The sequence below is a fragment of the Vanacampus margaritifer genome, chromosome 5 (genome assembly GCF_051991255.1).
Source record: "Vanacampus margaritifer isolate UIUO_Vmar chromosome 5, RoL_Vmar_1.0, whole genome shotgun sequence".
Classification (NCBI taxonomy): Eukaryota; Metazoa; Chordata; class Actinopteri; order Syngnathiformes; family Syngnathidae; genus Vanacampus; species Vanacampus margaritifer.
This window is the reverse complement of record NC_135436.1, coordinates 28560870-28586521: the sequence shown is the minus strand read 5'-3', so window position 1 is coordinate 28586521 and position 25652 is coordinate 28560870. Positions and strand designations below refer to the sequence as shown.

General features: G+C 42.2%; 1 protein-coding gene across 2 annotated transcripts in view; it reads left to right on the top strand.

Annotated features, from left to right (window-relative positions):
- The window catches only part of foxo1a (forkhead box O1 a), a 37178-nt gene extending 11769 nt beyond the window's left edge, over positions 1–25409 (top strand). The window contains exons 2-4 of one of the 2 annotated variants that reach the window (XR_013294064.1): positions 19900–20091; positions 21489–23103; positions 23290–25409. Coding sequence is in view for 1 of the 2 variants with exons in the window: in XM_077565476.1 (XP_077421602.1) it covers positions 19900–20091; positions 21489–22664 (1368 nt within the window). In the remaining variant the exon portion in view is untranslated. Of the gene's footprint in view, positions 1–19899; positions 20092–21488 lie in introns of both variants that reach the window. The other variant, XM_077565476.1, reaches the window with a different exon arrangement.
- The last annotated feature ends 243 nt before the right edge of the window (positions 25410–25652 follow it).

Sequence of the window (25652 nt, the reverse complement as noted above, 5' to 3'; positions counted from 1 at the left end):
GTGTGTGCGACTACATAACCTGGGCCTCATAATTAAAGCCCTGCTGCTGGCAGATGCACAGACACGATGGCAGACAGACACCCGGGCTGGCCGACACAGGGAACATTCCTACAGATCTTTCTTTCCTCTTTTTTTTTTCTCTCTCTTTTTTTTTTCCCCCACTTCATTGTGGCCTCATCTTCTTGCTTTTGCTTTGCTCCCACCTCCACACGTTTGAAATCACTCCGATCACCCGCAGCAGCTGTGCCTGATAACATTTCTAGCTCTCATCCTGATGACGGTAATCTAATCTCAAATGTCAACTTTTAGTAATCCCCCATTTAAAGACATTAACAAAATTAATATGTCTGAATTGCCCATAAATTGAAAGATAAAAATGTTTATTATAAATATTCTTGACAGTGTGATTCGCTAGATCCATTTAAATACAGTAAATATTGTACATTTGTACTGTAAGATTGTTAGCAGAAGCTAAGAGTGCTGATTTGTGTCGTTTGCGGTTGTGGATACAGAGATCACACTAATCCATTATTTATACAACTAAAAACTTTAACATTTAACAAATTGATGGAGTTTAACCGCCTTAAAATATTTTAAATCATGAAAATTTACCAGTCCTTATACAAACCAAATTTATAACCAAAGGGAAAGTGAGGACAGATTAAGAGGAACAGACATTTTTTCCAAACCTAAATATAGAACAAAAGAAAAGATGTATTTCAATTCAAGGTGTCAGTCTGTGGAACAATCTGGATTGTAAAACAAAATCTTCTCAGTCTATTTGGATTTTTAAAATATTTAAAAAAAACAACAACACACAATTACTGCAAAAATATGTATCGCACAAAGACACACAGTTTAATTATTTGGAATTATTTTGTAGTATTGTTACAATGAAAGCGTCTTGACCGCTCGCTGTCATTCATTTTGCGTTGTTTTTTTTGGTGTTGTCAGGGCAGACAAAACAAGTTTGACTTCTTTCTGTCCCTTTTCGTTTCTTTTACTTTACTTTGAATTTGAACATTTACTTTACTTTACTTTGAAGAGTCTTTATTTTGTAAGTACAAAATTCAGATATAATTCAATAACTTGGCAAGAAATTGTCACTAAGTGCCGGTCAGACCAGAAAGTCTGTGTCTGTCATTATAAGCATGATGACAGCCAAGGAGTCCATTATTTCACTAATGCGTGTGAAATGCGATGCAGCTGACTGACAAACACCATCATCGTGTTGGCCGTGATGTCACCACACCCGTTCAGTCTTTTGGGATTGAGCAACAAGCAGAAACGAGAATTAATCCTGCCGGCGATTTCACAACCTGGTGGTTTTTTTCCCCCCGGAGTTTCCTCTCCCAAATGCCCTCCCCGTCAGTCGTTAACGTCTGAAGCAAAATTGTGATTGGGAGTGGAGGAGGCAGGAAGTCAGTTTGGAGGGAGCCAAAGATTTGGGAGTCTTTCCGTCTGCACTAACGTACTAACAAACGTGAATAAATGGGCATTTACTGTTTGTCCAGCTGACATTATGTTAGGATTGGTTTATTGGAGATGAGAAGTAGAGGGAGGAATTTCTGTAATTGCCATGACACATCATAGTAGACGTATAGAGGGGGGTGGGGGGTTTTACGACAACGTTTGCTTCATATGGTGCGAAAGTTGGAACATGTTGTAGTGTGTGGCTGAACTATGCTAACACAGTAGTTAAGTCCAAACTACAGTGAGTTGAGTTGAAAGACACGTTTAGGCCATTAATAAAGGCCAATCACATGAAAAAACTGCACATGTAGTACTGAAACTGATATTGGAGCACAAAAAAAACCCCAAAAAAACCTCCACACCTAACTTTACGCTCTTCCTTCGTCTGCTAGCTTAATGCTAACACACACTGTAAAACATTAGCAAAGTTGAAGTCAACTAAAACTAAGCATAAAACAAAGAATTACACATTGTGTAACTGCAAGAAACTTTGTACTGTGATAGTCTGTTAGCTTAATGAGTTAGCAAAGTAGTTAAAGTGAACTAAAACAATGCGTAAAGCACGCGTTGTGTACTTAACCAAACGGCATTCACTTTGTCTTATGAAAGTCTGCTAGCTGATTAACACACACTGTAAAATGTCATAAGCTAATCATATAATACTGTTTTGATCTGTTACTCTATTGTAGATTTCTCTTATTATTTTTTCTTTTGTCAGTGTCTCTTGGTGCACTGGAACGGTTTAAACTATTAGGTCGTGTTTCTGATTTTCTTCATTCAAAACAAACCAAAAACGTTCCTCAATATGAAGCAAGCACTAGCTTCTGATGGAATTTGTGTTCCCTTATAAAAATGAGGTTTATAGTCCCAAGTGGAGTCCAAAAAACTGTTTACAAACGGTAGCCGCTAGCTCTGCGTGCGTGATGCTTTTTATTCTTGTGGAAAGGATCCAGGAAACTTCCCTCCAAAGTGACTCTTTAAACCGGCGCGGTTCGCGGCCCGCCGAAGGTGAGCTTGTGAGATCATTACGCCGTCGCAGCATCCAGTCAACGCTCCCTTCCGAAATAGCGCTCGTGGTCAGGTAAACATCTATTTGGGATGAGTCACAATGTTTTTCCCCCGAGCGAGGCTTTGGTAGTGGAGCACATGAGCGACTGTTTTGGTGCCGGCTGTGGCCGAGTGGCCCCTGGCGTAATACGATGCTGGAATCTCGACTCGTCATAAGAGGAAGAGCTCTTGCGTGGTTCTGCGCTCGCATTTGTTCACACATGAGAAACACTGCCTCCCATCAGCGCCCTCTCGTGCGTGCGTGCGTGTGTGTTGGGCGGCAAACACATACTGAGCTGAGTAACACTTTAACGGGACCGCCGACTGCCGAGGGCCCCAAAACCACAGGCATTACCCAGACCCACATTGTTGTTCAATTCCCGCCCTAAAGCTATTATGCATGGAGCCTGCCAGACTGGGCCAGCATTTAGCACACACACACACACACACACACACAACGTGCTTACAGGCGATTGATTGGAGGTGTGTGTTATGTCATCACGGTACAAACAGTGGATCCTCTGCCAAGGGACAATTCAGCTCTCAACAATCTGGTTTATAGTGGAAAATCATTATCTGGCTTGTGCTGGGATGGCACTTTGTAAATAGCTTGACATTGTAGCGGCGTGACACAGTAACCTGCTAGGGAATTCAATGAAGATTGAAAAGAGAACCACTTACATGCAACATCTTGCAGTTGTGTGGCCGATCTTCACCCAGCCTAGCTTCCAAGTCACGGTCAGAGAAACTCAAGTGTTTCTTTGTTATCACGGACACATTTCCAGAAAGAGGTAGATGACAGACGTCCACTATGTGGTATTATTTCACTCTTGATGTGTGGGTAGGCACTCCCAAATTCAAAAGTCACTCTTTTGGAATATGTCACACAAGCGCCTCCAATCGGAGAGCAGCTGGCGGCGTAAATTTGTATTATTTTGGCGTATATATTTACACGTAACGGAATGATTAAACTATCCAAGTTCCTACTGCAGGAGCCTTCCCAACCGGGCCACATTTACAGGAACTTACGGGGACGAGCGGAGGTCCTACTCGAAGGTCGATACTCCGCCGGCCCGATTAAACTCCCGATCGGGCTTTGGTGCTGATTGGCTAAAAATTATTTAGTATAAAAAATTATCTTACCTTCATGCGCGACGATGATGCATTCTCGGCCTCAGTCTCTTCGACCAAAACAATTCTCTAAATAATCCTTTGCCTATTTTCGCTCCACTCTACTGTAAGCCTTTTTAAATTCTTCATCTAGACGCCGTCTGCTCTCACTCAAACCATCCATCCGCGCCAAGTACATTAAAAAAGCTGAAAAAAACTCTTTCCTCGTTCCGATTTTTGCGGCGCCGTGCTTGGGTGACATCACAGAAAGGCGATGACGTGTCGATCGAAACTCGTGACTTGCGAGTCAGCCCTTTTCAATTCTTTATCCAAACGCTCACTCGAACCATTCATCCACGCCAAGTACACAAAATAAAAAGCAGAGAAAAACAGCAACCACCTAAAGTTTTTCTCTTTCCTCGTTCGGATTTTTTTGTCGCGCGATGCTTGGGTGACGTCACGGGAGAAACCGTCGCACGCCGTTTACGTGTCGATCGAAACTGGTGACGTCGCGAAATGGGTCGTACTCCGCAGTGGAGACGCAGCCAAAAGCGGGCCGGCTGAGAGGAAGGGTTCCCGTGAAAGTCCCTAACCTCCTCCCCATACCCGAACGTCCAGCGGTGGAAACGCGGGTATTGAGCAAGTGCAGTGTGAAAAGGGCTTGAGAGTGTCTGAGGAGAGTCTAACGTTCTCTTCCCAAGTATTTCCCTACGACACTGCAGCTCGCATCCCGTAGCTGGCAGGAAGTGCGTGCGTGCACCACGGGCCGTGATGTCACCACAACTCCGGAAGCGACATGTGACACCAGATTCGTCTTCCTCTTCCCTTCATTTTATTTTTATTTTTTTTGTATGGCGTTCTTCCTCTGTGCTATTGTCCCATGAAGGGAGCGTTGGAAGTCATTAAGACCTCAAGGTGTTGCGTGTATTTTGGGTGTATTTTGCTACTAGTGCCACTGACCCTCCAGCACAAAACACATTTTTTGAAACTGAGATCTATACATTTGACAACACGTGAATACTACTGTACGTAGGCTACAGTGAAACACTTCATAAAACAATGTATTAAATTTCTTCACATTACCTTTTATAAGGTTTCATTGTTTGTAACCATACACTATGATTTTTCGTCTTTACTATTGAAATCATTATTCATAAACATGATTCTTCATTGATTTCAAAACTTAGTAGGCTATTTATTCAAATACCAAAACTCAACTTTAAATATAAATTAACTTAAAAGAAAAAGCAAGTACCAAGTTAAATAATGTATTACAAATAATAGCAATAAAAATAATAATAAATGAAAATAAATACAGATAGATGCACACTTACATGAAGATAAAATGAGTAGAAGAAGAAAGCAGAGGTGGCAAATCTCAGTCCAGAAAGTAAAAACGCTGCCACAGTTTGGCTTTAGCCGCAGATGCTAGCTAGCGTGCTAGCTCGCTAGCTCCTCGGGTGCTAGGGGCTAAAGCCAAATGGTGGCAGCGTTTTTACTTTCTGGACCTGGATTTGCCACCTCTGGAAGAAAGTCACATTTGAGTGTTCACCGATTAGGAAGTTATATTCTGAATGTGTTCCTACAGTGTTTGTGTGACTATTTACACATTTGCAGTCAACACTGACGTATCTCATAGGCTTCATTATTGGACTCCAGGGGGACAGTCTGTACTTTTTCCAACGCCAAAAAGCAACAGGTATGTTCCCAAGCTCTGAAAGTGTAATGGGTCCAAAAACAGCCTTTGGGACGCAAACTCGCAACCCTAATGTTAAAAAAAAGAAGATTTTTTTAAATTATTATTACTGAATTTAGAGGCTTGTAACTTGGAAGCTTCTCTGTCATTATTTTCACATTTGTTTGAATGAAGTCCTCCCACGCCAGCTCTGTTTGTTTTCTGATGTGTCACCATCATTTCCATCTCATCATGAGCCTTTGAGAGGAAAAGCTGGTCTGCAAATAAATAATAAAAAAAAAAAGACTGGAATGGCTTCACTCCATCTTGTGCACTTGTTAATTTTCAAAGCGTACTAAAAGTACTTCTTGTTGAAGAGCGCACGTAACCCAAATTCGCATTCTCCCTGCAGCTTGAATTCAATATCTGTGAAATCGGCAAATATTTCCATGCTGCAAGCCACTTTTCGGTGCGTGGATGGAATGACTGCGGCGTTTCGAGCCATATTTAATAGAAAACAGCTCACACGTCGTGGGCGGCCATTTTCGCTTTGGATTTTCTGTCGTCTCATCATTCATTCGACCCCCCCCCCCCCCCCCGTGCACCCCACATGCCAAATCTTTGGTGGCTTCGCTGGCTGTCACCAGCTGAAAGACAAGTTACATTGCTGTAGCTCATTAAGGGACGATTCGTATGCATTTGCGTTCACAGAAAATGGAAGCACTTCACATGGCACGTTTTTAACACCCTCCCTTAAAATCTTTTTAGAATTGCCTTTAAAAATTGTGATTCCCCAAAAAGTTGTTTTCAATATACCACTAAAGAGATCCCATGTACCACCTACGTAAAATTATTATTAGCTCTGGCGGCATCTTGTGTTATCTTAGTTACGAAAACTGACAAGCAAATGAGATGGACCCCACAGGAAGAAAAAAAAACGTGAATGGATGAATAGTGAACCAAAAATAGGCGGGGCTTGACTGTATTTGATTTGAGAAACCTCTGTGCAGTCCGTTTTTTTTTAATGTCAGAGGAATCAGGCAGATCAAACCAGCCGGGGGATTTCCTCGCCTTAAGGGTTGAACTGGGGTAACGAGCACGTAAACGTCGCCCCCTCCCCCCCCGCCCTCTTCAGGCCGATAAATACGGACCGCCACACAGGCATCCCACAGCGGTCGGCACACTGCATCTTTATCCGGGGCCAGGCGAGGGCAAAGGCCCACCCAGCCCACCCGGCCCAGTGGCCCGAGCCGTCAGAGGCGAAAAATAACCCGGCTCCACAGACGGCGCTCTGTGCATTGACAGACCGGCAATTGTGTCGCATATAGCGGCACATGCACATCATTTAGCACGGCAAGCTTAGCCAGCACAACGTGCTGCCTGTCTCCGTGCACATGAGCCGCACGCCGTCCGGGTCTGAGTCAGGAAATCACTTCACATTCGGCGCTGCACTTGGGATTGGCGCCACATTTTGTCAACTTGTAGTTGAATGACAAATTTATTTAAAAAAAAACTTGAACTGCATAGATAGACAAAATGATTTGTTGTAAATATTTAAAAAAAAAAATAAAAAATTAAAAAAAAAATTGGGACCATTAGTCAACTGTCTTAAAGGTTTTTGTTAGTTTCATTTATTGTAAAAACCCATTAAAACAATTGCTTGAAAAAAAGTAAAAAGCAATACAGCATAGCGGTATAGCAACGGCAGTGTCTCGTCTTTCACGATTGTCTTTTGGTCCCTTAACACATCTTTCTGTCTTCCACAGTTAATGTGTCAATATAATTTGTCTGCTTGAAATGGGAAACGTCACACACACTTGGCGGCAGTCCCGTCCAACGCCTCGCGGAATGAATTAAGCGGCGAGAAAAAAAAGCTCTTTGGGGCCCTTGGACAGACATAATGCGCTCTCAATCACACAGCTGCGCTCTCCATTTGGCCGCATGTCCGAGCCCGGCAAATGCGGAAATGGCGGGAGATGAGTCATTCTCGCGCCGCGCTTATGGGAAAGTCTTGATGCGCCACTCAACAAAAAGTTTGGCATATTTTTGAGAAATTTCAGGGTGAGCCTGAAATGATCATTGTATAGCTTCATAACTTCATTTGACCTTTTCTAAACCTTTGATACTACGTTGACACCGAGCAACGGATCCTTCTCAGAAGGAAGTGGCCATTGAGCTTAGAGCGTCACGCAGTGTCAGCATACTTAATCTTACTTAGAGACGGGAAAAGTCATAGAGAGGCATAGAAGTGGACATCCTTGGAAATGTATTGGCCAATTTGTGGATTAGAAGTTTCAGTTGACCTGTAAAGGTTATAGTTAAGGAGTGCATTTCGATGGGGTGAGATATAAAGGGACAGTTAGATTTCAAAGTGGAGCAATTCTATCTATCTATCTATCTATCTATCTATCTATCTATCTATCTATCTATCTATCTATCTATCTATCTATCTATCTATCTAGCAAGCTAGCAAGCTAGCTTTCTGTCTGTCTGTCTGTCTATCTATCTATCTATCTATCTATCTATCTATCTATCTATCGAGCAAGCTAGCTTTCTGTCTGTCTGTCTGTCTGTCTATCTATCTATCTAGCTATCTGTCTATCTAGCTAGCAAGCTAGCTTTCTGTCTATCTATCTATCTATCTAGCTATCTATCTATCTATCTAGCTAGCAAGCTAGCTTTCTGTCTGTCTGTCTGTCTATCTATCTAGCTAGCTAGCTAGCTAGCTAGCAAGCTAGCTTTCTGTCTGTCTGTCTGTCTGTCTGTCTGTCTATCTATCTATCTATCTATCTATCTATCTATCTATCTATCTATCTATCTATCTATCTATCTATCTATCTATCTATCTATCTATCTATCTATCTATCTATCTTATCCCGATTGCATTCAAGAATGGTTCATTTTAAAGTGGAGTTCTTCAGTTTAGTTTGACTCAATCGCATATTTCTAAATTAAAACCGATATTTCGATTCACATCTTTTTTTTTTTGTTTTGTTGCATCTCTAGTGATGGTGTATTTCCGTTACATCCAGAAATCAGGGATGTGATTTTTCCGCTAATTCGAGGAATTCCGCTTTTTTTATCTCCCCCCCAAAAAAAAAAATCGTTTTTTTTATTTATTTATTTATTTATTTTTTTAAGTAGTTCATTGTGTATGCACATGACTCCGACAGATAACATCTTCTGCTATAACAAAGACATTTGTGGTATGCTCTAATATGAGTTACTTTTCATTTGGTCATGATACAATTATTTGTTCATGAAATTTGAACTCTTCAACATTATTTATGTGTTAACTTAGTAATCACATTAGTTAGATATGATGATATTCTCAGTGATAGTTTTTAAAAGCAAAGGCAGTCCAATGTTTTTGAATGTGACTGATTTTGAGTTGACTAAAACTGCCATTTTATATGGGATAGTTCAATATACATTGAAAATTTATGCTGTTGTTTTGTCTATTTCTTTGTCATGTGAGTGCATTGAAAGTGCCAGCGGCCCCCAGACCCCCGGCTAAATTTTCAGATAATTTCACTTTGGTCAAATCACATCCCTGAGAAATGTCACCCAAAGGCCGATTCTCGCTAACTTTATGTCTCTAGTCTGTAGTATGCACAGCCTCTGCCGCACATGGTGATCCCGCCAAACGGGTCCAGACGAACCCCGTAGCCTCGCTTTCCTCTTTCAACGCTTTCCTATTTCCTCTTGTTTGGCCTGTCAACCGCAGAGTTTGGCTTCGGAAGTGGCTGCCTGAACCCTGTTTTCAATCTGCCGCTACACTTTGGACTCTTTTGCATAGAAGCCTGCATTGGAGTGGGATCGGTATCAGGAGCGGCCAGCGCTTCCTGTGCGGATGCAATGCGGCAGGAAGCTCGCTAATAGCCCCCCCGTGCCGTCACTCGTCTTGCGCCGTCGTACGGCGATGAAAGATGCCCAGGTGTCTGCTCCGAACTGTTGTCTACCATCTAACAACTCCGGTTCCTCGCGGAGGATCGTGGAGACGGAGATCCGGGTCAAGGGGTCGTCAGTAAATATGTTAGCAGACACTTTTGCTGCTCCTGCTGAATTATTTTTTTTGGTTGGGGGGGAATGAAAGCAGCTGTTTCCAAGAGGTTCTTCCCCGAACGTCACAGTCAGCCACTCGGCCTAACGTGGATTTAAGGATCTCCACACTGAGCGTTCTTTGTCCAGACCTCCAAATTGCATTATGGCACGAAAAGAGAGCCTGTTTTTTTTTTCTTCACGGGACTGCACGATCAGCTGTGTGTGTGTGTGTGTGTGTGTGTGTGTGTGTGTGTGTGTGTGTGTGTGTGTGTGTGTGTGTGTGTGTGTGTGTGTGTGTGTGTGCGGTTGTTGTGTGTGGCGCGGCGAGACAGCAGAACGAGGGTGGGGTGGTTCCGACACCCGGTTCCGGATTGCCACTATATCCTCGGGTGTTTCTTTTTTTGTATGGCGGAGCCTATTTTTAAAAAGACAGGCTTTTGCGGTGTCTTTTTATAACTTGTTTCACAGCGACACGCTTGTGTGCAGTCGAACCTCAGGCCATTTGTTGTGCTACGTTAACTACAGCTGTCTTGTTCTTCTTTTTTTTTTTTTTTTTTTTACTCTCGCACCCCCTGCAGAGATTTAATGAAGCAAATTCAGATTTAAAGAAAAAAAGCCCCGCTTCCAGGCTTGTTATTTCCTTTGTGCTTTATTTATTTATTTATTTATTTCGAATTTCCACTTCCTTTTATGGCCTATTGACTTTAGTTAATAGGCTAGTGGTTGTGGCCAGTCAGTTCGTATTGGCGCTGATAACGTATCAAACTGCAAACACAAGAAGTCAGTGCACTCTGTCCGGATTGAATGTGCTAATGTGAAGGTGTGTTGCTTTATTTATTTTGGGGGAATTTTCACCAGACTTTGCAAGGCTAGTCACCATTGGTTGCGGCGCCACATGATTTGGCAACCTGGACTACTTATTGTTAGTGCCCAACCGATTAATCGGCCACCGATTAGAATATGGCGATTATTGGCCTTCAAACGCCAGCCAAAACAATGGCCGATTATTGTCCCCTTAAAAAGTTTCCGACGCTGTGAAAGTACCCTGAGTGCACCCTTTTGCTTGTGTAGCATTAGCAACTAGCAAGTGTGTAGCGTATGTTATTGTGGTTATTCTGTTGTCCCTAAAGCGTCCTTTAAACTGTTTAACGACACCCCAGTTGAAGTTAATGTAAAACCAAACACACGATGTTAAGAATTACACGCACTGTATATTTAAATACAATATTTTAAAACATCGCTAGCCTAGCGCTAATGCTAAAAGCGAAGGGAGGATCCCTTTCAAATGCTAGCAGGAACTTAGCATCAACTTCGGGAGTATTTTTCTTTCAAATAATGAATATCCACACACAAATCTTGTGGGAACGCATACGCATACGAGATAACACAACGCAAAGGCACAAATTCTTCCCAATGTGTGAAAAACGAGTTATTTTGATAGAATTCAGTAACACAAACGTTTTCAAACTAATTAGCATTAGGAGTTGAGGGATTTGTATTTATTATTTTTTTTTAAAGGACATGGCTCGAGTTTTAAATCAAGCACACTGATTATCTTTGGTAAAGAATACCGCAATGTGATCTTGAGGACTGGCTCGCTAACTATGTTTCGATGAAGGTTCAAGTTTAGCTTTGAAATCGTCACTGAATGCGAGCTGAAAACATTCTGCCTGCCCCCAAATTACTACCAGTAATTCCTGCCACCATGTGATCACTTGATAAACAACAGCTATACTTCATAGATAAAACACAAGTGTTTTTTTTTTAGTAACTCAGGTTTTTGGAAAGGTTTCAAAACCCTGGTGGCAAACAATAATAATAAGATTGATATCAGATGTTTTTAAAGGAACTTTGTATGTTCTCTGTAATTGGTGTGAAGCAAGAAATAATGATTTGAAGCAGATTTGATCTGATATTGCAGAATATGTGTTGCTTGCTTCTAATTGTCACAGCTCATAAAAATTAACTCGATTTCGTGGCTGTTGTATCCTGTAGTCGTCAGTATTTTATAGGCATAAATCCTGTGTTGTGTCGAGTTGCTTCCGCCCAGCCTGTAACCATAGCAACAGCAGCCAAAGCTATCAACCTGATTATCTCAAGACTTGTTAGAGAACTTCCGTAACCTCCACCGTACGTACAACATCGCGTAGTTCATGTTCATGGTGGCTGGCTGAGAGTGCCACAAAAGATCGTTTTCAAATCCAAGCGCTACGGAACGAGTTTCCCTTTTCAATGCCGTCCAGACAATCAACCAGAACGTCTGCAAACACATTTTGCAGCATTTGCTTCATTCAGTGCGAATTGTGGTAGGACAACTTGTGGCTGCTTGAACAAGACAACACTTTCAATGCCCTGAGCATCTGACACTTCCTGTCCGAGAACAACATCGCTGTCCTGGCGCAACCTTCCGTCCTGAATCACCCAACTTGGTTCTTAGGGATTTTTTTCCCTCTTTCCCAAGCAGAAGGGGATAGTAAAGGGTAAGGGATAGACCGATTATCGGCCCGGCATTTTGACAAATATCGGCCATTTCGAAGAATCATATGGCCAATAATAGATCTATTTAGAAAAAAAGTATTAATTTCAGGGAACTCATTTAAAACATTTACATTTTCAGAGATGCTGCTGACCCTGGGAACTCTCTGCACCTTCTGTTTTAGTTTGAAATTAAAACTAGGATAAAAATTCAATTTCTCTGGTATTTTTCAATACTTTGTTTACCGTAGAAAACAATTGTTTAAGTTTTTATTTAACTTTTGAAAACATGTCCATAACTTTTTGTTAGATTTTTAAAACAAAGATGTCTATTGACTAAGATTTTTTTTTAAACTCCAACATTTTACAAACCCTAAAAGTTGTTCAATAAACATTTGCTTTAAAGTAAAATAAAAATAAGTATGTTTTTTCAAATTCAAGTTTTTTTCAAATATTGATGGCAACAGTTTCCCTTTTAGTGAAAATGAATTTTGGCTCCAAATATCGGTTATCGGCGTCCTTGACTACTAATAATCGGTATCGGCTCTGAAAAAAAAAAAAACATATCGGTCTATCTCTAATAAAGGGGACCCGTTTTGAAAAAGTGGATGATTGCTGAGTAGGATTCCAGAAAAATCCTTCCAGGAGTGCGTGAATTTTAAATATCTCTGCGTGACACCAACCCTGGACCTTTTTCGACACACCTCGTAGCAAACGTGCATCGGAAGCACATTTCAGATAACTTTGTATCCCTCGTCGTCTTAGCTGGAACGGCGCACTCGGCTCCATGGCGCCATTTAGTGGGCAAAGTGTCTTTAATGACAGTTTTATACATTTTCAGCCGTAACCACACTTCTCCGACTCAGCATTTTCCCACCAGACATGACTGGGCCTCAGCTTTAGGGCTCAGGATGCATGCAGTTAAATGTGACAGTTAACCTACAGAACACAGTCGAGAAAATTCACGTGCTCAATCCGATTTGAGTTCGAGGGGGAGGCCGCATTTCTTTCCACTTTCTCGGTCCATGAGAAACTCTGCTCCAAATTGCTGCCAGCATGTTCGCACCTGTCGCACACTTACAGCTCGACGCTGCAAAAAACGCCGCGGCTGCACGTCCGCTTGAGCTTTTTGCAGCCGCTGAGGTTTCGTTTGTGGCTTTCTTCTGATTCAGTCCTGCGTGTTACGGGAGGCGTCACGGGGATTTTCTTTCACCCAGCCGGCTGACATTTGAGGTGCTGCTGAAAGTGAGAGCAATTCAGTCGGTGCGGCAGAGGAAGCTGCCCACTTTGGCGCGTTCACATCCTGCAAAGTCAAGATGCAACGGGCCTTTACCTTATTTGACATTTGACCTTTTTAATATCAATGTTCCGTCATTTTGAGAGTCGGAAAGAGCTGGAGGCCCTGAGTGCGCTCGTTTTGCCATTGTGCATTTTGGGTGTCACTTGAAGGTTCTACTTTCCAAGTCCTTTATTAAGGGAATCTTTGAGATCTTTGGGTCTGTGATTTGATTCAGAATCGATTTTTGATTCAAAATGATTTGCTTGACAATGATTTCTGCTTCAATTTATAGATGTGCAAAGAATCGTCATGAGCTACTCCATCCAGTCTGATTCGCTAATGCTAATTAGCGCGCTACTCGCGACACTTTTATCACTCAAAAGAACGGCTATTCATACAAAACGCTTCAGGAATGTATACAGAGAAGCATCTTAACATTGCTCGCCGGCATATGCTCTTTCTATGCTGCAAAAAAAATAAAAAAAGAAGCTATTTCTGACTCACAACTACAACTTAAACAAAACACGTGGAACCACACTGCCCCTAAGTGGCCAAATCGTGTACAACATGAATAGCGCTCCCAATAAAGGCATACACAAAACAAGGGCAAGACAAGTATATATGTATATAATATGCACGCTGTTATTTCAAGGCAAGGAAAGACAGTTTTATTTTTATAGCACAGTGTAAAATCTAGATTCGATCCAAATCCAAAATGAATAAAAGAACATACACTGACAGCGTTTAAAACAGCAGAGGACATTAAAATGGTTTAAACATTAACATGTAAATGTTGACATGAAAGAACTAAAAGTAAGTTTCTGAAATGACTAAAAGAAGAAGGATTTAAAAATATTGAGAGCATCTTAATCAAAGGTATGGGAATAAAGCTAAAAGTTGCGTTTACACTCTGGTCGGACTTCTGACTTCACTTCTGTTGGCATCTTATTTCATTTGCGTGCAGCAGAACAGCTAAATGCAGCTTCACCTTGCTGACTTGGAACTTCAGGGTCTGATAGTCCACCCCATTGTGCACAGTCGTGTTGATTGGACTCCGAGGGACAGGAAGTTTCCATCCACCCATTTTTATTTGAATTTTCAAGAAATGCGAAAACAAAACTGAATGGAAACGCTAGAAATTCGAAAAAAAAAAGGCCCAAAATTCACAAAAAACACTTGGATGGGTGGATTTTGAAGCGTATTGAAAAAAACGGATATTACGTCACACGCACATTTGTAGTCCCAAAGCATTGTCGGACGATTAAGTAAGGTTTGTTTGGGGAGGATGACGAAACAGAAATTTTGGGGGAATTATTTCAAGAAACGTACATTAATGATATTTTAGATGGAAAACAGCAAAAGTAATACCTGCTACGGTTTATCAAGGATTACAAAAGCAAACTCATACGACGTCATCTCACGGCGCAGTCGCTTCCTGGTCTTCTTCTTCTTTTAAATAATTGGTGGATCACATCTCTATGGTGTATAGCGCCACCTACAGGGGCGGAGTCCCCTCTCAATATTCACAAAAGAAGAAGATATGGAAACGGGCAGAAGTCGCATTTTCAGTAAATTTGCTTAAAAATTCAAAACAATTGGATGGAAACCTGACTAGTGACACTACTTAAGAGCATTTGCTCTCAGAAAAAGTATGTTTTTGTACCTTTACACACTTTTGTCTTTTTAAATTGTCCTCCAAGATTGTGTAGGTTCCACGGAAGCAAATGTGTGAATTTGTGAATGACAACTGCGACCTTTCAGTGCAAGCGGCACATCGACTTCTCGACTGACTCTTGCCCACTTTGCCACACACTGCCCTTCTTTCTCCCGCCTAAATGGCGCACATTCACACCAACAGCCGCCGCCGCCGCCTCTCGCTTGAGTCACGGTCCGACCAGTCCCATGACAAAGTCAGTGCCGTCGCGGGGGTGGGGGAGATGGGTTAGGTGAGGGAGGCGGGCAAAAGCAAAATTGGCGACGTGGGCCCAGCTCACGCAGCCTCGCATTCCTTTGCCCTTTTTCCCCTGCTTCACGAGCGTGGCGCTTCCTGTGAGGCAGGAAGTTGACCCCGCTTCCTGCCCCGCTGCTCTTTCATGTGCTCACTTCCTCCTGTTTTGCCAGCTCCGTCGCGCTTGCGTGTTTACTCAGAGCGCAGTGCTCCTGGCGGGCGACCCGCACACGAGCCGCGACATATTTTGCTATCTCGCAGTGCAGAGAACACTTTTTTTTTTTTTTTTTTTTTTTCAATCAGCCTGACAGCCCAAATCAAAACGTGTGTGTCAGATGCCAGAACAGCTCAATGTTCTTTTGCCGCTGCTCTTTGCACAATCTGCTTTCTGCTTTCCACAGCGCTGTGGAACCTTGGGTTTTGTAACCACGCTGAGGAATGTTGATTGTGATGACTGGCTGGCTGGGAATCCTGTCTCTACTGTTTCCTAAGAGATAGTAACACGTTGGCTGCGATTACGATTGAACTTTGCACACGGTGATTAGCTGGAATGTTGAGATTCCTTGAGCACTGCAAGGTGAGTCGGAAACGGGGGAAGTCACAAGACGCTTGGCTTTGTCGCAAATAAATGAATTCTGGAGCGCAAAAAGAAAACATACATTAAAGGTGAAGTCAACCCCGCCCCCCCCCCCAAAAAAAAATTCTTGATAAACTAAAACTAGTATAAATATGGTATTCTGGTTAATATTGCGTTAGTGGGAGTTAAGCAGCAAAATCCAGCAGTTCTTATCAATATCAGAAGACGGCCATTTTGCCATTTGCTGTTGAGTGAAAATGGTCGGGTTTTCATCCAATTGTTTTGAATTTTTTAAGAACATTTACGGAAAAATGCGCAAAACGGACATGTGACTTATGCCCGTTTCCATCGGTTCTTCTTTTGCGAATATTGAGAGGGGACTGCGCCGCTGTAGGTGGCGCTATACACCATAGAGATGTGGTCCACCAGTGATTTAAAAGAAGAAGAAGACCAGGAAGCTGTGTCGTGCGATAACGCCGTATGAGTTTGCTTTTGTAACTTTTGATCAACCGTAGCGTTTCTTTGCTGTTTTCCATCGAAAATTGCATTAATATTCGCTTCTTTAATTAATTCCAAAAAAATTCTGTTTCGTCGTCCCCCCCAAAACATACCTTATTTTATCATCCAACATTGCTTTGGGACTACAAACGTACGTGTGACGTAATATCCAGTGAAAATGTGCGACGTGTATCTGGTTTATTCGTAAAACCTGTTTAATTAGCCAAAATTCGCATTTTTATTTTTTTGACGTGCTTCAAAATCCACCCCGCCAAGTGTAAAGACTTGTTTGCGAATTTTGGGCCCTTTTTCAAATTTCTAGTGTTTCCATTCAGTTTTATTTTCGCATTTTCTTGAAAATTCAAAATTCAAACCAAAGATGACAACATGCAAGCTCCACACTCAAGTCAAGATTCAAACCCAGAACTTTTCAACTCAAAGACCACTAGGTCAACATGCCGCCTTAAGCATTCCAGGCAAACAAAGTAAAAAAAAAAAAAAGCTAAAGATTAACTCATGATTTGTCTGCACAAAGGCAATCATCAGTCTTGACAGCAAGATAATCTTTCTTTTTTTGCCAACCTTGAGCATTTTCCCGCAGATAACTTCACACAGGCTTGATATGGCGATTACACACACACACATTTTGGAAACACAACATTTTGTGATGAATGGCGCTTGCTTCCACAAACTATAAATACTAGCAGTGCAAGCGTATATCAAGAAATCAGGGTTCAGCATTTACCTTCGTTTTTAAGGTCGCGCTCCAGTTCATGCAGGGGACAAAAATGGATCTCATAACTTTATTGTGTTGTGGGCGTTTATGACCACTAGCAAATATATTTTTCTTTCAAAGTTTAGCCATGGTAACCAGAGGTGGCAAATCCAGGTCCAAAAAATAAAACCCTGCCACAGTTTGGCTTTAGCCCCTGACGCTAACTAGCTAGCTAGCTAGTTCCCTAGCAGGTAAATGAGCACCCTGGGAGCTAGCTAGCTAGCACCTGAGGCTAAAGCCAAACTGTGGCAGGGTTTTTACTTTCTGAACCTGGATTTGCCACCTCTGATAGTAAAAGGCTCTTGCTGTAATGACTCACAGACGGCAGTAGATGGCGAACTTGCTGCGCTTGACTTAGATTTGCGATCAGCACTGCTTTTGAGTACAAGATAAAGATGATTGATTATGTCAGCAACATGTTTAGGCACCTCACACTTGGCACATGAAAAAGCCACGGATGTTCCATTCAAGTCGTATATCTGTAAATAATTGATTTTGCCTGTAAAAGCATTCTGCTTAGTCTTATTTTATATTTTGTACTATAGTTTTAGTGTCAAATCCACTGTTCTGCTTGAACAGGCAGCTGTAAAATTAATCTCAAGCAATTATGCAGATTTTTTTATATTTAGGTGAAAACTAATATTATCGTCAGTTCAACATGTTTGAAAGAATTAATAAAGACACCGTTTAAATGTGTCTTGCGTGTTAAACTACAGTTACAAATTGTTGTGTTGTCATTTTCTGTATAAAAGTTGAAATGTGTGCAGAAGGAAAATATCCAAAGTTGTTCTTTTTTTCGTTGACTAAAATTGAATTAAAACTAAAATGCAATCAGATGACTAAATTATGTCTAAAACTTTAATTCATTTACTTTAATAACTAAAACTGAATAAAAATTTCTTGTCAAAATTAACAATGGTCACAATTTCAAGTTGGAATGCCTTAATCGGTCAAAAAATCTGAAAGGAGGTCAATGCGTAAAATGTCTTCATCTGGTACTTTCATTGTGGAATTTTTTTTTTTTATTATTATATATTTTGCTGTCAAGTGGGTAAAGCTAATAATGGCCATGAAAAGGCGAGGTGGCTGTGAATGGAGAGTGACGGCTGATGGATGGTGGCGGTGAAATGAGGCGGACACCAAATCAGAGGAGTTGGCAACCAGATGTGATGCACAGGAGCAGGAACATATTTGAGGATGTGCAAGTGTGTGTGTGTGTGTGTGTGTGTGTGTGCATATGTGTGTTAGTGTGGACAAGGCCCATGACACAAAACTATTACCCTCCGTGCCTCGTTGGTTCCTTAAACAACCGTTTTGGCTCATTTGAATCCTCCAAATCCCAGCAGGCGAGCTAGTGCCTCTCTCTCGCTCTCTCTCTCTGATTTTCTCAGCAGACCTTTGGCCAATATTCTCCTTCATTTGTTTGCGGTGCTTTAGTTACGCCCCACTTGCTCCTGGCACAAAAATACTTGTCACCAAGCAACGACAGCGTGCACTATTAAGTTAGGAAGAGCAACAAAAAAACAAAAAAAAGCAGGATTTTGTTTCCTGCGGTGTAGAGGAGACACAAGTGGAATGTGCGTTATCAGTGTTTTGTGCATGTTAAGAGATAAGACCGTCAACGTATCGACCTGAGGTGGGCAAAGTATGACCCACGGGCCACATTCAGTCCGCTGAGTTCTTCAATCCGGCCCACTGAAGATTTACGGCCCTATCATATTGCTGTAACCATTGATAAAGTCAGGACATGAGGAATATATTACTTTATTTAACAAAAAATGTCTGCCACTCGACACAATAGGCCACTTTTTCTTTTTCTCGCAAAAACCGTCACATCTGGATTTTCGTGCCGGGGCAAGTCTAGTCTTACCGTTTGGGAATTTGGCAGACCACAGAGCACCTCAATGGGCATTCCAGTGGACCGAGGGCGTTTTCTAGCACCCCGGCACATCTGACAATTTGGTGACAGGATGTAGACTTGACTTTAGACCAGGTAAGACCAGGTCTAAATGGTAGCGCAAGTGGTGTAACGCAATTTGGGTTGATTTTGATCCAGGCGCAGGAAGGCGGATTGTGTTTATGGTTAATTTAAATGAATGTATGTGTGTGTTGTGTATTCATTTATCGCTTTAAATAAAAACTTCATTTTTGAAATAAGAAATATATCAAGAGTGGGTGAAAATGAGTGAGGCATTAGAAATAAGTAATAAAACCCATGTTTCCTATTACTTAAAGAAAAAATTGATACACAGTCAATTTTGTAGAGGAAATTTTACTCTGAAAAAGGCTATACAGTATTCGGCCCCGATCTAAATAGGGTAAACTTTATTCTTGGAAGAGAGTAAAATATTCACTATTAACATATTAACTAATTTGCGCCCAAAAACATATCAATACGTTCTATTTTAATTATTACCCATGCTCCCAAAGACATATTTATACGTTTTTTTCTTTCTCCTTTGTGTTTTCATGCTAGAGCATACAGAAGGCTTTGATACAGCCTCTGACAGGAAGAGGTCGCTTAAAGCAATGGTAGTTATTACAAAAAAAACGGCCAGCAGGTGTCAGCAGAGTAAAAGAGATCAACCAGGGCCATTTAGCAAAAAAAGCTCTTTTCCCCGGTGTTTTAAACAGATTTGTGAATAAAGATGATTAACTATAGTCTACTATTTGCTGCAAAATGGAAACAGATACTACTTTTATTTCTTGATGAAAGAAGAGACTGTAATCTTTCTAAAACACCCGGGAGCGAAGGGGGTTGCTTCAGTGCCCCCACCCCCACATAGACAATAATGTGCTTATATTCCCGAGGGGCATGAAAACAGCGCTTTCTTCTTTCTTTCTCCCCGAGTCATCTGTTGAGGTGTTTTGAAAGAAGCGCCAGCTGTAAAATGGATTTGCACATGAACGCCAAGTCAAATGTGTGCATTTGTTCGAAAGGGCAAAGCTCTCGCTCACATTATCCCCCCCCCACCCCCACCCCCCTCTCCACCGCCAGAACTCCATCAGGCACAACCTGTCGCTGCACAGCCGCTTCATCCGCGTCCAGAACGAGGGCACGGGCAAGAGCTCGTGGTGGATGCTGAACCCCGAAGGCGGCAAGAGCGGCAAGTCGCCCCGACGACGGGCCGCCTCCATGGACAACAACAGCAAGTTCACCAAGAGTCGGGGACGGGCCGCCAAGAAAAAGGTACATGGAGGGCGGGGTCACATGCTCACACGGGTTTGCCGTAAACGCTGTAAAAAATAACCAACTACATAAATAAATCAAATGTTGTGTGAACTGAAAATTTCAAGGCAACAAACTTCACATTTTTAAGATGGGCAATTCTGTTTTTGCTGTTGTGAAAACTGGCCTTCCCGCATTTCACAAAAAATAAATAAGAGTTTACAGAACTAAGCGTTTTTTGTATTGTCCTCCAATTTAAAGATAAGTCAAGTAAGTCTCAAGTCTTAATCCTCATGTTTCAAGCAAATCTCAAATTTCAAAAATCACTTACTGTTATTGCCGTGATAAAAACAATCCCGGAAAAAAAAAAAAAATCTGATTGCCCTTAGAGGTTTTTCTGTAGATAAATCATTTTCAAAGCGATTTTCTCTGGAGAATAAATATTGATACATTAAAGATTGCATTTCCACACTTTTGTCAATTTTTTATTAACCATCTCTGGTAATGTGCACAACACCGAAAACAAGCTTTCAAACGCACCTTATAGCCTTAGGAAAAAATGATTATGTTTTCTTTCGTTTCTTGTTCAGTTTTAATGCCAAAAGAAAACATGTCATGCCTAAAAGCATTATTTTGGCAGCGCAATTCTGTAAAAAAAAACAGGACTGGTCGAAATTGTTTTTTTCCACAACTGTGCAATAAATCTGTTGGTCTCCTATCGCCCAAAAACCTCACGGCTCCCCACCAAACAAAAAGTGGATAAAAAAAGTTCATTGTTTACATTCTGTCATCAAGGACATCTTCCTGTGTATTTTTTCTTTTTTACAAACTCAAACAATAAATTTAACTGTATTTCAATAAACAGTATCCGATTTGTTATGTTTAAAAGTTGTAGTCTTCTAGGCTCGGCCACAGGTGTCAAACTCGAGGCCCGGGGTCCAAATCTGACCCACCGCATCCTTTTATGTGGCCGGCGAAAGCCAATCATGTGTCAATTTCAATGAACCTTGCTCAAATCTGCACCAAAATTTAATAACGCTTACTTGCCGTCTGGAGAAGTGAAGTCACCGGCGGCCATCTTATGTTGCCACTCGCTAAGGCTGCCTCACTTGTCTGTCTCTACTGCGAAAATGCTGTGTATGGCATACGGCTGTACCAATAATTCTGGGAGAAGCATAAAATTTCATGCTGGGAGATAGCGGCATACTATCACGTGCGTCGTGTTACGTTACTGATAAATGTTTTCGGTGAAAAAAAAAAAATACTGAATTTGTCAGTAACAACGGCAACGTAAGATGGCTGCCCACTGGCTTAAGTCCCTGCTGTCACCATCATAACAGCCCAGTAAGGGAAGCAATTTGCAAATGAAATTGTATCAAGTTGATTATTTGTTCAAAAGTCATCCTGTCTGCCCGCAGCTGTCCCTTCAGGGGGGCCCAGACGCTGGCGCCGACAGCCCGGGCTCCTACAACAAGTGGCCCGGCAGCCCCAACTCCCACAGCAACGACGACTTTGACGCCTGGAGCAGCTTCAGGCCTCGCACCAGCTCCAACGCCAGCACAGTCAGCGGGCGCCTCTCGCCCTTCATGCCCGAGGACGACCTGGGCGAGGCGGAGGCCCACATGGGCTACCCCGGCGCCCCGGGGCCCAAGATGACCGCCACGTTGCCCAGCCTGACCGAGATGACGGGCTCTTTGGGACGCAGCTCCGAGAACGTCATGGAGAACCTCCTGGACAATCTCAACTTGCTCTCGCCTAATAACTCTCAGGTAGGCGGGGGGGCGGCGACTCCCGGGTCCTCGCAGTCCTCCCCCTCTTCGATGATGCAGCCGAGCCCCGGGTACCCGCCTTACAGCTCCCCGAGCATGGCCTCGCAGCCTCCGCAGGAGTACCGCAAGTGTGTGTACGGTCAAGCGGGGATGAACGCGATGTCGCCCATGCCGATGCAGACCCTGCCTGAGAGCAAGCCCACCTTTGGGCCCGGCATGGGTCCGTATAGCCACGGGTCGGTCCAGCTGCCCGGGCTCCTCAAGGAACTGCTTACATCCGACACAGACCAGCACGGAGACCTCTTGCCGTCGGTGGACACGGTGGTATCGCAGTCCGGCGGGGGCTGCATGCTGCCGCCGTACAGCAGCAGCCAGCATGTGGCCAAACTGATGGCGGCGGGTAACGCCCACCCGCACGGCTTGTCCCACGCTCACCCGCACACCCCGCTGGCCATGAACGGCCGCCTGCTCATGTCCCTCAACCACAGCGGAGGCTCGGCGCGCTTGCCGTCAGCCAAGAACCCGATGCAGATGCCGTACGGCTTCTCCAGCCACCTGGGCGGCGGGGGCGTGCCCGGCAGCTTCTGCCCGCTAAACACCAACGGATACGGACGTCTGGGACTGGCCCCGCCCCCACACCTGGAGAAGCTGCCGAGCGATCTGGATGACATGTCCATCGAGAAGTTTGAGTTTGACATGGAGACCGTCCTCCACGAAACTCTGAAGGATGGCGACTCGCTGGACTTCAACTTTGAGCCCATGGTGACCCAGCAAGGTTTCCCCCACGGGGTGAAGACCACCACGCACAGCTGGGTGTCTGGTTAGGAAGGGGACGAGCGGAAATGTTTTCAAAAAAAAGAAAAGAAAAAAAGTACAATCAACCTGACTGATTTTTGCTGTTTGGTAAAACGTTTCTTTATCGTCAACATTCCTGTTTGAAAATACTTTCATCAATCATTTGAAAGCTTCAAGTGCCAGCTTTTGATCTACTGGAATTATTGATCTTTATGTACTAAGTGCCAAATTTGCCTTAAATAAGGAGCATTTACACAAACCGTTGGTTGCAGTCTGACAAACTATCCGCGAAGGTTGAATGAAAGGCAAGTGGACTTCTGGGTTTTCGAAAAGGCGACTTCAGTTTCAAGTGCCCACACTCGATTGACAAATACATCCGTCCTTAGTTCCATAACTTGTCTGCTGGTGGTGCAACTGCTAACAAGTCTCTTACTAATTTGGTCTCTGAAAGACTTAAGTCCTAAGAAAGGCTGTCTTCAATAGTTTGCTTTCCTAAAGACTTAAGTCCTTCCTAAGTTTCTAGTAGACACATTCAGCTTTCTCGTCACACCTGGACATCAGTCCTTAGTTCCAAAATGTATCTGGCAGTTGTCCACCGACTGCGAACGAGAAGAGTCTTTTACAAGGTGATCTCTACCACTTTTGTCTCCCAAAGACTTCAGTCCTAAGTGTCTCTTAGACAGATTGAACTCTCTTGTAGGGTCTGGACAACAACGCAAGTCCTCGGTTCCAAAACATGTCTGGCGGTTATCCACCTGACTGCGAACCAGAGTCTTTTACAAGGTGGTTCTTACTCATTTTTGTCTCCTAAAGACTTCAGTCCTAAGTTTCTGGTCGACCATTTCAGCTTTCTTCTCACATCAGTCCTTAGCTCCAAAATGTATCTGGTTGAGTCTTTTCAAGGTTCTCTTTACTAGTTTGGTCTCCTAAAGACTTCAGTTCTTTGTGTGTGCACCTGGATGACATCAGTCATTAGTCCTGAAGGGCCTTTGATGTCTTTCTCAAAGCGACAATCTTCTTTATCCCGACTCCTAAAACCCTCAAAAGAAACGTCCCTTTTTCTAGAGACACTAAACAAACTGCCGGGTCGTCTTCATCCTCGGTCTTGAACCAGTTTTGTCCCCTGTTGCCTTCCGTTCCACCTTCCTCGTATCATGAACGACTGACAACCAACGCACCCAAATATCATCAGCATAAAGAAGCTGCGTTTTTCCGCATTTTTGAGGTCAAGATTTTCTGAGGATCTCTTTGCGTCTCAATGTACATAAAGTTGAAAGACACGTTGTACAATCAGGTCTTATGTTTATGTGTGTTTGTGCTGTCTAAAGACAACATCGCGTTTACATAACAGAAGCAAAAATCCAATCTGGCTCCAAGAGAAAACTGGATGCTTTTTTTTTTTTTTGTATTGTTATTTTTGTAGTTGTTGAGCCGCTCTGTGCCCGGACCGCTTCTGCCTGTACATAGCTTAAGATTGTATATTAACATGACATAGTACACGTTTACTAGATTGTAGTATATATATATATATATATATATATATATATATATATATATATTTTTTTTTGGAGATATAAATTATTGTGTTTAATATAGAAGTATTCTGGTGCAGACCTGCATTCGTAACCTTAATACCACAGGGGCCTATTTAAGTAGTTATGTCTGTTTTTTAAAAATATTTTCTATATATATATATATATATATATATATATATATATATATCGCACAAGTCATATCTTCTCTTAAAGGAAACGCGCCGCAGTGGACTTTGACTGAGGCTTGCCTTCTTATTCCTTCAAGAAAAAGTGACTGTAGAGTGTGAGCAGTTCTCCAAGTGCTTTTGTGCAGCTGTGAAATAAGTCAGAGGTCAAAGTGGAAAGATTCTCAGTGCTGTCGTCATTGTTTTCAAATTTTGCATCCAAAAGCATTCTCTCGCTCTTCAACCCTCGCGTTGTATTGCGGGACAAATTGACCAGCAATTTTATTTTATTTTTTTTATGACATTTTTTTTTTATTGTACTATAATCACAATATAATTATAATATACATTAATATGTAATATATGTATTTTTTTTCCCCCTCGATTCAATTCTAGGGCGCCGCATAACATAAGGGTCAGCGATAAATGACGTAATTGAAGCTCCCGTTCCACCAAGCGGTGCATTTTGTTTCAATTCATCAACGTTTCTCGCTGGGGTTTCCACCATACAGGTTCGAATCTTCACTTCTGTCCACATTCTTTGTTTTATGGAGTCAACATGTTGCTGGAGACGAATGTGTATCATACCGAAAAATCTGAATATCAACACACTTCCCATAATAAACTTAATAGGCGCATACGCATTTGTATCATTTGACACCGATTCCTCTCGGCAGGATTTTTGGAAAAAAGCAAAAATAATCAAATATCGTACTGTAAATATACGGAAATGACATTTTGTTTTCTTCCCAATTGTCCCCACTGGAAATGTTGACCGCTTTGTTGCGTACCAAAACGAAACCGAACCGAACCGTTACCGCTTGGTGGGAAAAAGCTTCTGCTTCATAAACACATCCCATGAGGGAAGGAAAAAGGAAAAAAAGCACCACGAAGTGTTGAGTACATCCAAGTTGATCTTACGAAACGTGGATATTTTTTGGCGGCCTTGACGTAGTTCAGTTGTTAGTCACCGAAGTAGCCAAAATTTTGGCACCTTTCGTTTTTTGCTGTTTGGTTTTGTTGCAGAGGTTTTTAAGATAAAATATTGAACATTTCAAATGTGCTTTTTTTTTTTTTTTTTTTTAAACAACAAAGAAACAGATTATTATTTTATTTTGGGGGGAAAGCCCTTAATGAAGCTGCATGTCGCCTTTCAAACACGGCCAAATTTGCCTTCAAGTGACATGTTCATGTAAAAAAAAAAAGAAAAAAAGATGATTATTATTATTATTTTACATATAGATATGTAGAGGTATATACTGTATAGATTTGTGCCGGTCACTCAAGACAAAATGAATTGTTAATGAATCAACAGGGTT